At 39.6% G+C, this 15,294-nt stretch overlaps 1 protein-coding gene and 2 long non-coding RNA genes across 3 annotated transcripts; 1 reads left to right on the plus strand and 2 right to left on the minus strand.

Moving 5' to 3' along the window:
• Positions 1 to 497: 497 nt before the first annotated feature.
• Positions 498 to 13,985, minus strand: LOC118494255. Its single transcript, XR_004896373.1, has 3 exons — positions 13,975 to 13,985; positions 11,616 to 11,619; positions 498 to 985 (listed from the first exon to the last, which is right to left on the minus strand). It is a non-coding gene; the product is annotated as an uncharacterized LOC118494255 (long non-coding RNA).
• On the minus strand, positions 1,857 to 2,724 carry LOC116050518 (putative uncharacterized protein BRD3OS). The gene has a single exon (XM_031300634.2). It carries the CDS (start codon positions 2,683 to 2,685, stop codon positions 2,386 to 2,388), a length of 300 nt encoding a protein of 99 aa, XP_031156494.1. The 5' UTR covers positions 2,686 to 2,724; the 3' UTR covers positions 1,857 to 2,385.
• Positions 9,652 to 11,953, plus strand: LOC116050396. Its single transcript, XR_004105084.2, has 3 exons — positions 9,652 to 9,852; positions 10,392 to 10,622; positions 11,869 to 11,953. It is a non-coding gene; the product is annotated as an uncharacterized LOC116050396 (long non-coding RNA).
• Positions 13,986 to 15,294: the final 1,309 nt, after the last annotated feature.

Below are 15,294 nucleotides of genomic sequence, written 5' to 3' on the forward strand. Positions count from 1 at the left end.
AAACGGTGAGCTGAATGAGCGTGACTATAGTCTCTCAAAATCTGACGAAAATCTTTTAAACTGACCTTTGTTGATCTGAAATGAAGACAGATTCAGCAACTGCATGGCCTATTTCTCGCTTAAAATGTTTTCAGAAACGCGTTTCGGTGAACTATTTTAGTACAATATGAGATCGTATTCTGAACAAGCCGCCATGACAGTCTGTCTTGAATTTCCAGAGAAACAAGACCCAGGTGACGCGTTTGTCCAATCAGCTGCCCGTTTTCATTTTTGGGGCGACAATACAGATTAGCGCCGCCTGCTGTTATGGAGACGTATTACGTCTCGTCGCTTTGGTGTGTTCCGAGGCACTTTTTTGACCAACTCGTGGACACTGATCAGTCCAACTGCCTTTTCCGCTGAGGGTCAAACGTCTGGTCAGTGTGTCAGGGCCTTTAGACTAAGGCCTACTTCAAAAGTAGGTATTTTAAAAACATCTTCATTTCAAGATCATTTTGATCTTTTGTCTGCACAAACTGTGTTTCAGTTAACTGAAAACGGATCTTTTGTAAAACTCCTTTCAGAGTGAAGATGTTCAGAAACTCTGTTTTCAGTGTTGACGTGTAGACAGGAAAAACAGAGTTTTTGTCTTGTAACGTCAGAGTGTGCGCTGTTTTTTCCTTTAGAGAATGAGGCGAGATTTCGTGCAATGGTAGATGTGTCCAAAATAGTGCTGGTTCTATCTGCTAACAACACACTTTTTTATGTGTTATACATAAATGCACAGTTACTCTTTCACTATATTGAGGAACAGAGGCATCCGAATCAGGCTCGGACATACAGCTGATTTTGTCCAGTGGCCACTGGCAGTATTGCACTGAAAAAAAATCCCTCTGCGACCCAGAAAGGATTTTAATCATTAACCACCATTGTAAAAGAGACATGTGTAAAACTGCTGCCAGGACACCTCCAACTGCAAACAAGGTCGGTTATGACTCTTTCTATTCTAATTTTTTTAATTCGTGGACTTTTTATGTTTGAAAAACCTCTGAGGCAAGCGATTTAAAAACCTGTGACGTCACCTCAAAGTAAAGCCGCGGGCTGGGCAAGCGAGACAAACACTACTGCGCATAGTCAGTGGTCACATATCACGGAAGTAAGGCTACACACTGGCTGCGTGGCGTCTTTTTTTTTTATTCGGCTCCCATGTTAACAGGTTAGAGCTTACACACTGCCTCGAGCCGCGCCGAAAACGTGTGCATGCTAGAAGTAGAATCGACGCCTATTTTTCACGCGACACGCAAGCGTGTTGGAAACGTTTCCAGGCAAATAGAATACCAAAAGATGTCATTTTGACATGAATACATATTAATAAATGACATGCTGATGTTTGAAAGTCTCTAGGTTTTGACATAAATGCAGATATGAATGTAATTTAAAAAAATAAATAATAATTTTTAATAAAATTTTTAATATGGGAAAGATACATGTCTCCAGACAATGCTAGCAGCAGCAGCAGCGCTGCGTCAGACACGTTTCTGGTGTGTAAAGACAGAAAAATCCACTCAGCAGCCACGCAGCTGACGCGCAACAGAAACGCCACGCTCACACGACGCAGCCAGTGTATAACCGGCGTAAGCCCGGAAGCTTAGAAACCGAGCAACTCTCATAGGAATGAACGGGGCTCCGTCATCAATGTTGCATCCAGGTTTTTATAATACATCCATGGTCCGAATGCGCTACGGAACGATCGATGCACCATTTCAGCCAGGTAGCCGTCCGGTAATGGCTTTTCAACCAACATGGCTTTAGGGTTACATCACTGCCTGTTGGTTTGGCATGCTCTTGATTTCATTTGGTTGAAGATTTTTTTTAATACAGTGCTTGTGTGGATGGGATTTTTTTTGAGAATGAAGGAGGAAAAACCCTATTTACAAATACAAAATACCTGTGTACGAGTGGGTCTTGGATGCAGCATGTAAAACCATATCCACAAGAATAAAAACATTTGTCGCAGTTAAAACCAGAATATGTAGTCAAACTGTAACACTGCTGTTTACGTCACAAACTATTTGAGTCTAGATCCCTTTATAGTGCCTACATTTCCCACAATGCCAGTCGTTTCCGACGCTCCAAGATATCGCAAGATAATAAGCTTAATGGGAAAATGAGTTTCAGAAAACATTTGAGGGAAAATCCACTTTGAGTTAAACTGCTCACAAAAGTCACATAAAACAAGCAGACGTGGCTTCATCTTTAAGGGTCACTAATGGATAAAATGGAGCAGCACCAGCCTTTAAAATCAGGTTTAAAACCACTCAAAAATGCATGCAGTTCGCTGTGAGTCTCAGTTTATAAGTCTCGGTTTTTAAATCAAACCAGTCTGTTAAGGTTTCTGGTTCCAGTCTACATGACGCTGCAGATCCTGGACCGCCCTTCTGTGTCCTCCAGGCCCTTCTTGTCCCGGACTAACACGGCCTGGTTTCCGAAGCTGCTGTACCAGGCCGACTGGCTGCGGTTCAGGTAGGTGGAGGGAGGGGCTGCCTGCAGGTCCTGCTGCTGCTGCTGCCAAATCAGCAGAGACGTGTCCCGGTACCTCAGCCGAGCAAAGGCCTCCGACAGGGCCTTCTCTGCCAGGGGGGGATGACCGGGACCAGGAGGTTCCTCTGCAGCCGTCTGCCCCTCTAAAGCATCACAGTCAGACATGTTGGAGGTGTCAGCGCTCCATAAACCAGCATGGGGAGAAGAGAAACGTCCAGAAGCAGGATGGCCTGGCCCGGTTTGCACCGGCTAAGGCCAAAGTCTTTCTCAGTCATGTTCAAACACCTTGAAGAATCCAGCTGCTCGTCTGATCCTTCAGCAGAACCTGAGGGAACAAAACCAGGTCGGTGAGCTGTGAGTTAAAACTGGATCCACAATGTTCCTCATTATACTCACATAGCCTACTTTTACTTCAGTAACATCTTTAATGCAGTACTTATAGTACCAGTCAAAAGTTTGGACACGCTTACCCCAAACTTTTAACTGGTACTGTATATTTGAAAACTTGTTTTTTTGTAATTGACACCATATAAACACGAAGGCCTTTTAAGCATGAAAGAAAAGAAAAAAATACAAAATTGGAGTAAAATGTACACAAAGACAATGGGGGACTAAATTATGTGGTATAAGGTGCAATGTGGTAATACTAATTTACTATAGTATATAATATAGTACAGCAGTATAACAAACAGAATATCAAATATATTGTACAGTATGGTGTTGTAGTGTGTAATAAATAACGTATTATATTATGTATAAACAAGTAATATATCTGTCCTTATTGTTATTTAGTCTAGAGGATGGATGTCTGATATTGAAGTGAAGAGAAGCTGGTGAGACCTTCAGGTGAGCTGGTTAAACTCAGTGCTACTGTATAAACGCAAACGGACTCACATCAGTACCAGCTGGGTCATCCTCGTGTCCCTGTCGGTTCCCGTACATTCACCACATCGTTAAACTGTCGGTTTTGCCGTTAAACTACCGGAGACTCTCCACACACACACACACACACACACACATAGAGGAGCTAACGGTTGTTAGCCGCTTAGTTTAAAGGCTTAACGTTACAGCTCATCCTGCTGTTAGCTCCTGAGATAAACACATAGCTTAAGTTTACCGCCGTTATGACGTCACTACGTCAGCGTGGGATCACGTCAGAATATAAACTGTGACGTTTTATATCTTCTCTTCTCTTTTCTCTGACAGTTTAGCTGCTGTTAGCATGCTGCTACTGCGGAGAAGCTGCCCTTGCATCCAATAGCAACGGTGTGTCTGCAAACCGCGTCCGGGTGGGAACACACAACACAGCAACAAAGGTTCCTCTTCTTCTTCTTTAGCTTTAAAGGCAGCTTCTGCATCCTCAGTGTTGCCTCTTTAACTGTGTGTTGCACTACTGCCATCCTCTGGAGTGAGGTAACTCCTACAGTCTGTCAGATTGCTGACCAATCCTTACTAGGGCTGCAATTAACCATGATTTCATCAGCGATTAATCTGCTCATTATTTTTTTCGAATAATTGTTTTGTCAATAAAATGTCAGAATAGTGAGTGAATAGTGAAACATGCCCTGCTGTGTTATTTCTCTGAATTTAATAACCCATAAATTATAGCATTACTAATATTTGTAGTAAACATTATTAATTCTTCTTATTGTTTGTTAGTAAATTAACTATTAACTTAACTTTATTTAACTTCCAATTTACCATGTATTAGTGATGGTTGGAAGTGTTACCAGTATGTTTTATCTGACCAACAGTCCAAAATTCCAAAGCTATTCAGTTTATCGTGTGTGAAAAAAAAAAAAAAAAAAGCATCAAATTCATACATTTTAGTGTTGGTTCATGGAGTTTAGTGTCGAGTTCTTGTAATTTATTGTTGGGTTCTTGATATTTTACTTTGATATTGTTAGCAGATGGTTTCCATGCAGTATATATATATATATATATATATATATATTTATTTATATATATATTTATATATATATTTATATTTAAATGTTGTACAATAAAAACTTAGAGACAATGGAAAATTAGTAAATAGTTGAAATACACACGCAGACAGTGTTTGGTCGTATGTTTATTGTTTACTGCCGTAGCAGTCAGCTACTCTTCCTGGGGTTCACACTAAACACACAATGCACGATCATATCACATTATATCACAGACATTCCATTAGAAGAATGTATGTAAAATCACATCAATATGCATTAAACTTATCCACGCCAACATATATACACATGCATCTGTTGTGTACACCCGCAAACATACACCAATATACAACATACATGTACATTTCCCATGAAACGAGAATCAAACTAGCAATCACACTCAGTAACTATCACATTATAAATAACCCACAATCTAAAACCTGTTCGCACAGAACTAACATTTTTATAGAACAACAATTATGAAACACAATAGGAATATTCTTTAAACAATGTAAGAATCATACAAGACTTATTCAGTTACTTTCCTGTATTCAATCTTTCATCTGCATGCCAGATAGATGCATATACCTTTTGAAAGATGAATTATCTTTAATCAACAGGATATTCAGGGGTAACTTATTCCAGTTTGTTATGGCTCGATACATTTTTTTTTTCAATGAGCAAGTCCTTAGGCTAGATACAACGATATGACCATTATTAGCAAATCTGGTGTTATGGCTATGCGTATTGTTACAGTAAACAATTTGGTTGAATAAAAACTTTGGCATATTCAAATTTATAACCCAACTAAAAAAAGTAGCCAAACTTAAGAAGATCCTTTGTTGTTGAAGTCACCTGAGTACTCATGTGAGAAGGGCCAAAAAGATGCTAGAATCAATAGCTTTGGATGCGGGGAGTGGCCCATAGAGAATGCCTTTCTACAGGGCCCAGAATTTTGTGCTTCGCCTCTGCCTATGGTAAAAGAGGTTCATGTTGTCTTTTTCTTTATACTCCTTGTAGTTCTCTACCAATACATCAATACTGACTATTAATTAAAGTATGACCATTACCATACAACAACCGTACTCCAACAAACCAAAAACATGCATTTAATCATAAAGATAATCTAATAATTGTGCATTTAAATGGCAATTATTTAATTTTTTTCAATTTTGCCTGAACTTAACATGTAAGCACTGTCTTTGGTATTCTGAATGGTTAATATACTACATGAAAGATGTCTTTTATGTAGAAATCCTAAATATATTCAGTGTTATGGCCTACAGGCAGGTAATTACAATCAGACACACAAGAGAGAAACAACCTACTGTAAAATGTTAACATATTTATTAATGTCAGAAATTGTTGTACATAAGGCAAGATCTATTTCTCTCTCTAGCGCTTTTTCTTACAAACACACACACACACACACACACACACACACTAAGATTGTTTAACATTCTAAATTGCATGGCGAAAATGCTTTGAATGTTTGTAAATTCATAGATAAATTCAGGAATAAGTAAATGAAGAGTTATATTGCTCTTCCCTCTATTCCTCTGTCTGTCTGTCTGTCTGTCTGTCTGTCTGTCTGTCTGTCTGTCTCTCAGTAACCCCACCCCCTGTGGTTCTATGTTTCCGCTGGCCTTTAAACAGGACGGCCTTGTTGAGTTTGTTCTCTGACTCCGGAGGCCAGCATAGCCATCCATGGTTATGGCCCACACACAGTTGTTCAGTCACTCAGTGCGTGAAGAATTTGTTTCACAAGTTAGCCCTGTGTTTCTGTTGTCAGAGTGTGTGTGAGGTAGTAGGACACAGCTGACTTCCAGTACCCCTTCAAGTCAGGGCTTCTGTGGCTTTTGTCTCATCATCATGGTTTCCTAAATTCACAAATCCTGTCATTTTCTTTAATGATGGGCTGTAGTTTATCTGCCTTCAGATTGCTATGGCATCAAGCATAAGGCAAACATCCCTATATTAACAAGCTCAGAGATGGCCTTCTCTCTTAACACTTTTAGCATGTCTTCATTGATGCCTGGCTCAATATGAATAGATTTTATCCACCTTAAAAAAATCATATTTTTGCAAATGCTGTCTGAATATGTATTATTCTAAGAGATGAAAGTGTTTAGTTCCTTTTCTGGATATTTTAGTTATAGTTAGTTATTGTAGAGGACAGTTTCCCTGCCATATAAAAGTTTATTTTATTTTGTTCAATAAAAACTTAAGAGACAATGGAAAATCAGGAAATAGTTGAAATACAGTAAGTGTTAGGTTGTATGTGGTTTCCCAAGAAGATTGGATATTAAAAAGATATCATGATAACCTCTATTAATATGTGCATTGTTCCTCAGAATTCAGTTTTAGAGGTGTAACCTTTGAATTCCTGCCAGAATAGTTTGGTTTGTTATTATGAGGCAGTTCATGATGATCTGAGTCCTCTCTTCATGTAGTGCGGTGATGGGTTCAATAAAGGACATAATGTCAGTTACTTTCAGATACCGTTGTTTAGGAAGATTTTATTTATTAAGGTACCTGCTGTGCGATCCATGTGTAAAATGATGCTTAATACAACTGGAGAGTGCAGATGTTAGTCACATAAACCTGCTGCTGATGACTTCCAATAGTTAACTGAAAAAGGATACTACATGCACTACATAAGATGAATAAAGGCCTATCGTAAGTAAAAGTGACACTAAAGTTGCTTGTTTGTTTTGAGCAGATGGAAACAAAAGTAGTAAGCAGTAAGTTGTATGCTGCTTTACCACTGTCGCAACATTTGTCTATATACTGCCTACACCAGCAGCCGGTTCTGCACTGAACGTTGATAAAATATTGCACACCAAAGTGCAAATTATAGGATCATGTTGTACTTGTGCACATTACACAGTAAGGAATAGGAATATTGAACATTGTTTTATCAGCTTCATAACTTTCCTAAGTTAATGAGAATGTTTTATAAACATGATTTTTAGAAGTCCGCTCCAGCTGTAAAACCTGGTTGAATACAATGAATTTCCATCTTCTCTGTAGCTGTGATTGGTGTTCATTTACAGCACTACTCTGTCCAAAACCTAAATAAGTCATCAGAGCTTTAACAGGGAGTTAGACCTCACAACACATATCGCTTTATGCTGCCGTTTTTTTATTAAATCTCTCCTCTCTCAAGACTATCTCTCCTCACAGTTACATTTGTATAGACCCAGCTGCTCCTGCGGGAGCCTAAAATGGCAGTTGAGTTCAAATGAGACATCACCGCAACCAGAGCCCTCACTCCTGTGCTCAGGCAAAGGAAATGATTTTCCGATATACACCATGACCTTGGCGCAAGACAGCACCCATGCTTAGCTGGCACAGCCAGATGCAAGCCTGCCAGGTAACAGGGCTAGTTTTGAAAGAAAAAGATGTCACTCCGGGCCAAGGTAAGGCATGGCATGGTCTGTCAGGCCATGTCCTGCGTACAAATCTCAAATAGAGGGGCCCCCTCGCCATAAGGCCCCTGATGAGGTGAGGCCCTGTGTGGAATATGCACTCAAAATGTAGTACCCAAAGTCAAAAGTATTGATTGTGCAGTAACATGTTCCCTGTTTAGGAACAATGTGTGTGTTGTAGGGGTTGGGAGTGATATAACGATATTTCAGGGTTAATTTTGTTCATGCGATAACAATATTGTTTACAATATGACAAAATACTGAGGAATATATTATACAACTGTGCTCAATTTTGTTTAGTTTTACTGAATATCTGGAGGTTACGTTTATGCTGACATATAAATACCTGATGCTCCTGCTTGAGGTTGAAAAATTAGTTTGTTTAATTGCCCACTTTTGGTGTTACAGTCATCTTGCACTACTTACATATTACCATAGTTTGTTGTACATCTAATATTTTGTAACCAAACCACTTCCACACTATTGACGTTGCTCTACTTTTTAGAACTAACTCATCCTCCACCGTGGAGCCGGAAGCCATTTTGCTTTCAGTCGTTTTTGTTGTTGCTGTCCATAACAGTTTGACGTCATTATGCCAACGAGGTTGCATATCGCCATTATTACGATATGATTTTTTATTAAGATATTATAAATCCTGAAACAATATGATATGGCACACCCCTAGTATGTTGGCATGTAAACACACGGACTGAGTCTTGTGGTGAAAGGGTAAAGTAACCCTGAGAAGTGTCTGCAGGCTCCACCAATCAGACGGCAGTGTTTAGGTTGAGGACAAAGAGCGGGCTGTTGGTGTTCAGTCTGATTCATCATGTCGTCCTCTCAGCTGCTCCTCTGCTGTCTCACTGCTCTGTCTCTCATCTGTCTGCAAGGTAAGACAGGTACATTCATACTTCACTCATACTCCTCATTATATTTACTTTAATATCTGTGTGTTTTAATTCCCTGATGTCATCTATAAAATGTCAGAAATGTTGACTCAGTTACTGTAATGATAATCTCTACATCAGCTAATCAATTGATTGACTCATTGTTAAGTGCTATTTACTATATCTATTTTTCCTGTTTAAAGTGATGTTGATGATGGGATGTTTGACTGACAGTTATGTGACGTGTGACAGCTGTTGTTACAGCTACAGCTAAATATCAATGATCAATAATAATATTAAGCAGATGTGTTTGAACAGAGAGACTCTGCTCTGCTGTCTGACTGTTACTCTGTTGTTTCATGGTGTTTATTGTTAATGAGTGACCTGCAGCTGTTCTCAGTCTAAATGTTAATGTGATGCAGTGTTAGCATGAGATGCTAACCAAGCTTTAGGCGCTGATCTCTGACCTTTACAGACCTGTCTGACACTAAAGGGGTCACTCTGCTTCACATGAACTAGTTCATAACTTCGCAAAGCATCAAGTCATCAAACATCTCTTTTTGGGGATAAAACAGAAGATCTGACATGTATCTATATGTGATGTCTTCATAATTTCAAAGGGAAACTAGGCTACAATATTTTTCAACCTGGACCCTATTTATCCATGTTTTAGTGTCTGAGTGACTAATGGGGGACAACAATTTTTTTAATTAGTCCAGTATTGAGCTAAATTTTGGAACCAAAGAAGATTAAGTAAAGTCTATGAAAGTGTTGACAGGTTGCAGTTGTTTCTATTTAGTTGTGCCACAAATGGATCAGATTCAGACAGACACAGCCTCACACATATTGAATTCGGTACCCACCCTACTGCTTCCTGACTTTTGTGTGTGTGTGTGTGTGTGTGTGTGTGTGTGTGTATGTATGTATGTATGTCAGGAGACTGTCTGCAGTGTTTTGGTTGTAATGTAGGTGGTGCGCGTGGTCGGGGGCAGGGCTACGTGGAGCTGGGCTGCAGCCAACCAGAAATCATGAACTGCAGTCGAACAGAGAGAGGATTCAAACTCCGACTCTGCATCACAACATACAGCAGTCAGTAGCTGTCTGTCTGTCTGTCTGGCTGTCTGTCTGTCTGTCTTTCTTATGTTTTGTTGTGGTGTTATGTTGTGGTGTTTTTGTCTGTCTCTAACTACTACATTTCTCATGAGCTTCGTCTGCTGTTGTTGAGAATGACATTAAATGAATTGAAAAAAACTGATTCAGAATCAGAAAGTGTATTATTTTAAAGAATAAGTCTGTATTCTCAGTGGTGTACTCTTCAGCTCACCGTTAATGTGAAGCTCTGTGATTGGCTGTTAGTGAAAAGCACCCTGGGAGTCAAAGTGACTTTTTCAGTCTTGTAGCTTATTTTTTATTTTTTATCAGAGAAGCAAATGTTTTCTAACTCAGTTGTTTCTCTTTTGTTTCATGTTGAACACAAAGTGAACATGCAGCGGACTGAAGTAACTGCTCACACTTCACTGCTCTGTTATTATTATTATTATTATTATTATTATTATTATTAGGGATGAATTTTCATAGTATTTTATCATATGGACATCATCATCCCCCCCTCCTCTCTGTGTCTATAGAGTCCCTGGACCTGGTCTTGTCTCGAGGTTGTGCGACGTCTCGCCACTGTCAGCAGACAGAGCTTCCTGGAGTCTCGGTTGCTTGCTGTGATTGGTCACTGTGTAATGGCAGTTGGCAGTGGGCGGGGACAGTCACTGCTGTCATCACCAGTTTCATCACCAGCTGGTGGTTTCTTCAGCAGGGACTCACTGAGAACTGATTCTGGATCAATTCTGGACCTCAGACTGAAGGTAGAACACACACTGAGCACAGTTCTTCTGTTATTTGGATTTTTATTCCCAGTTTTTTTCTTCTCAGGATTCATGAAGCAGACACTGTTATTTATGTTTGAGTTTAAAGTTCTTCTTGTTGGCTTCACTGGTCAGAGTTTGCTTCCACATTCTTCTGCTGAAGGCAGAACGTGTCTTTGGTTCACCTTAAATCTCATTTCAACACCTGGGGCACGTTCAACCCCGACAAAATGTTGTAAAATGTTTATTTAAACGGAAATGATGTCGTGCATGCAAATGCACTGCCTTTTTAATATGGCGGGGTTTATATACACTGACACACCCACCAAATGAGAGAAAACGTACCTCAAAACCAATAAGTCCTCCAAATCATACCACCATATAGGTTGTTTATTCCTTCCCTCTAATATGACCCACAGTAGCATTTCATAAATTAGCGCCCCTAGCGGCGGCAGGACATACGACCCACATACACGTTTTCCATCCTCATAACTAAACCAGAGAACATAGCGGTTTGCAGTTTTGAACTCGACGTTAACGTTGTGGAACAGTTGCATTTTGGTTAGGTTTAGGAAGAAACAAAACAACTTACTTAAGTTTAGAAAAAGATTGTTGGTTTAGTAAAAATCACTGCTTTTGTTATGTTATTTGACTTCCGGTTACGCATATGACAGAGAACATGACGTAGTTCCCTTTGTTCCGTAAAGGAAAAAAAAAAAAAAAACTTTTAATTTACAAATGGGACAAGAACTGGGTGAATTCCTGTGTTTGTTTGACCCATCCACCAATACCACTACAGGTAAGAGGAAAATACATATATGGTGAACTGTCCCTTTAAGAACTTTTAACCAGGTATTTTCACTTTTTTATAGAAAAAAAACACATCTTAAACACAAGTTATTATTCAAAGCAAAATATTTTTATATTTATGAAAACATGTTCCTGATATTTATTTATTTTTAGAACAGGGCTGAAAAGGGCTTACTGACTCACCAGACTGATCATTTATGATGCTGTTAAATCTGAAAAAATGTAAATGGAGTTCAAAATGGGGAACTCCTTTTTTGTTATTGTCACCTTTAAATAAAAAAAAGAATTCATTTAGACTAAAGACAAAAAATAAATGTATGTCATGTTATCATGTTTTCATTTCATTATGACACAGTACATGTTTACAGAAATAGGAAATACAAATAACAACGTGTGTTGTATTTCACTTTTCTTGATTTTATTATCCTCTTTATAGGAAGAGGAACATGAGAATCACAGAAATTGTGACGGGACAATGGACAGTGCCTGATCCATGAAGTCACTAATTAGAAGTTAGACACCAGCCTGCTGCTGCCCCTCAGTGGCCGCAGCAGAGGACTGCTGCCGTACTGATCAGCTCCCGAGAAAGAAGACGTGTAATGATGTAGAGATGAAGGGCGGCATGCAAAGTGTGCAAAATCATTTTACATTTTGACGTTGATGTGACTTCCTTAATAACAGATTAAAGATTTAAATTTATTTGAAATTGTTATTATTATTTTTTTTAATAATTGAATATTTTGTCACCATGATGCTGATTCCAAACGGTCCCTGGTATTTAAGGAATTTCAGGTTCACTACATGCAATGATAAGGACAGACTGAACTTGTAGATGTTTAGAAATCAGTCCATTTATTTCCTGTAAATTGTCTAGCAAGTAGTGCTTGCTCCCAGTTTATGAGGGGTATAGGTGTAAGAAAGGTGTTCTGATATTTACTAGTAGAGACTGGAGCACCTGAGTGCTTCCAGCAGCTGAACTGGCACTGGGACCAGCCAGTGACAGGAGATGCATTTAGCCCTGAAGCAGGCACAGGAGCCGTGTGCCTCGAGGCAGGCCCTTCACAATGGAAGGGATAGAGAAGGATGTGAAGAGGATCTTTGTGTCTAAGGGATGATGGGCCCTGAGCGACCATATCCGGAGGGGACGAGAGCCCAGCACATTCAGGTCTGGCCAAGCCATGCTGTCCTCGGAAGCAGCATCTCTAGCCTAACGATATCCACCAGCAGCAGGGCTTATTACTATTCACCATGTAGCCAGTTCATGGTTTTCATAGATAGATAGATAGATAGATAAACAGACAACAAGAACACACACACACACACACACACACACACACACACACACACACACACACACACACACACACACACACACACACACACACACACACACACACACACACACACACACACACACACACACACACACACACACAGATTATTGTGACACGACATCCACGGCCACATATGTGCCACATATGTTAGAAGTTTAACCCCAGCCTTTACAGTGTACTGTTTATCCTCTTATATATTTTCTCAGCTGACTAAAATCTTCTTAGCCACCGAATCAGATCTAGTTAATGCCGTAATGGGTGGAGTGGACATGACCCTGAACAACAGTGAATAACAATGACAGGGATACGACGTTGGGGGAGATCCATTTGAAAGCCCTGATTGCCTAATCACCTCCTCGAAACGTGCCAAAAGATAACAACATTACCATGAAAACACTGATCTCATGTAAATGCTGTGTTTTTCTAGGCCGTTGTTCTCAAGGTCTGGACAATTACAGCGAGAGGCCACTTCCAGGTTAAACTAGAGAGATTACTGAAACAAGCTGTTTTCAATAGTGATTCTTGAACAGACGTGGTAGCAATTTACAGCAGGGAGAAGTCAAGGAGGGAGACTGCAGTGTCGGTGTGTATTGGATACTCAAGTGGCCACTTTTGTGAGGCATGATTAGACATGTAATACCCTATTATTTGTGAGGCCTTATCGATAAGATTTATGGTGATTTGGCTCGGTTTCCAAACGCTGTGGAATGCCACTGATCATAATCAGCACAGATTCAAGCAAAAGGGGAGGGGATATGAGTAGAAATGTTGCTGTGAATGCAGAGATTGTACTTGTTTTTATTTACATTCAGGAGTACAAACTGCAAAAAGATCACAAGATGAGCTCTATGGAAAGGTGGAAAACCAAAAAGCACAAGTATTGGAACTGAAACTGAATATTTCCATTTTGTGAGACTTTATATGTTTACTCCACTTCATTTCTATATGAAATATCTTATTTTAAAAAAGAAAAAGGATATTTTTACTTTCAGCATTGATTATTCTGCAGATTATTTTTTTGATAGTGATAGTGAATACTGAAAAATGTTTATCACAGTTTCCCAGAGTCCAAGTATTTTGTCCCGACCAACAGTCCAAAACCCAAAGACATTTAACTTACTATCATGCTGTAGAAGACTAAGAAAACCAGCAAATATTCACATTTGAGAGGCTGGAACCTGCAAAATGTTGGTATTTTTTTCTCTAACAATGAATTGATTATATTAAGTTGTTGCAGATTAATTTTCTAATGATTAATTAATTAAGTAATCAACCCATTTTCAGATTTAACTCACACATACTGTATATACAATACAATTTTCCCAATATTTTTGTTTTGTTTATTACCGTGATCTTAATGCCTCGCCATCCTGAATGAGCATTTCAGTTCATTACAGGTAATGGGTTTTTATTAAAAGGTTGCCAGCATTTTAGAGGGGAGACAGTAGACTGAAAAAAAAGAATTGCTAACAAATGTGTACACTGTTAACAAGCATTGAAATGTGGCATCCGTGGGAAGGGATGGGGGGGATGAAGGTCAGCTTTGACAGAGGGAAACTGCTACTTTCCCGGGTTTCTGCGTCCGGCTGGGCTGACTTGTTTTAGTGGATCAGAGACAGGTGCTGGGCTCATACTCAGACCACAACCATCTCAGACACTTGTTACACAGTACAGTATGAACCCTAATCCTCTGAACAGTTTCTCATCACAAAGCTGTCAATCCAGAGCTTAAAATACGCTCAATGGTGTTTTAAGCCCCCAATGTCTCCTTCCAGGCAGCGCTGCGACCGTTGACTTCAAGGCACCTAACCTTAACCTTAACCCTAACCATAACCATAACCATTGCCTAATCCTAGTGCCTTCCAGGCAGCGCTGCCTGGAAGGAGACGTTGGGGGCTTAAAACACCGATGAACTTAAAATACGGTTACTCATACAAAATCCTACCTGTTCACTTATGTTCATGCTTCTTCAAAGAAAACGGGATTTGTTAAGGGAATTTGCATTTGAACACTATCAGATTGAAGCTGCTGACTAGATACCTAGGTATAGAGTCAGCTGACTGAGGACTGTGTGGGTTTGTTTGATCAGTACTGACAACATAAATATGAGAAATACACTGAGAGAAAAACACAAAAAATATGAAAATATCTCAAGAAAAATAAACCAAAACTGTTTCAACTTTGGCAGAACATGTGTTCACTGACGACCCTCATTGCTTAGAGTCTAAAGCTGACTGAAAACACACACACACACACACACACACACACACACACACACACACACAGGAACAAATGCAACACACACACTTTAACACCCTCTCCACCTCCAAGTCCTCTTTCCTGATTTTTCTCCAGTAGACCCTTTTGTGCTCCAGATTTACAGGTAAGACAAACAGGCAGGCAGGGAGAGGGACACCCAAAGGTCCTTTTGATCTTTCAGACAAAGGTTTGGGATTGGGGCATGGATGTATTACTATATTAGATTATGGGTGGATAATACTCTCACCCCCTTCCCCCCTCCACCCTCA

This window comes from Sander lucioperca, chromosome 2 (genome assembly GCF_008315115.2).
Source record: "Sander lucioperca isolate FBNREF2018 chromosome 2, SLUC_FBN_1.2, whole genome shotgun sequence".
Lineage (NCBI taxonomy): Eukaryota > Metazoa > Chordata > Actinopteri > Perciformes > Percidae > Sander > Sander lucioperca.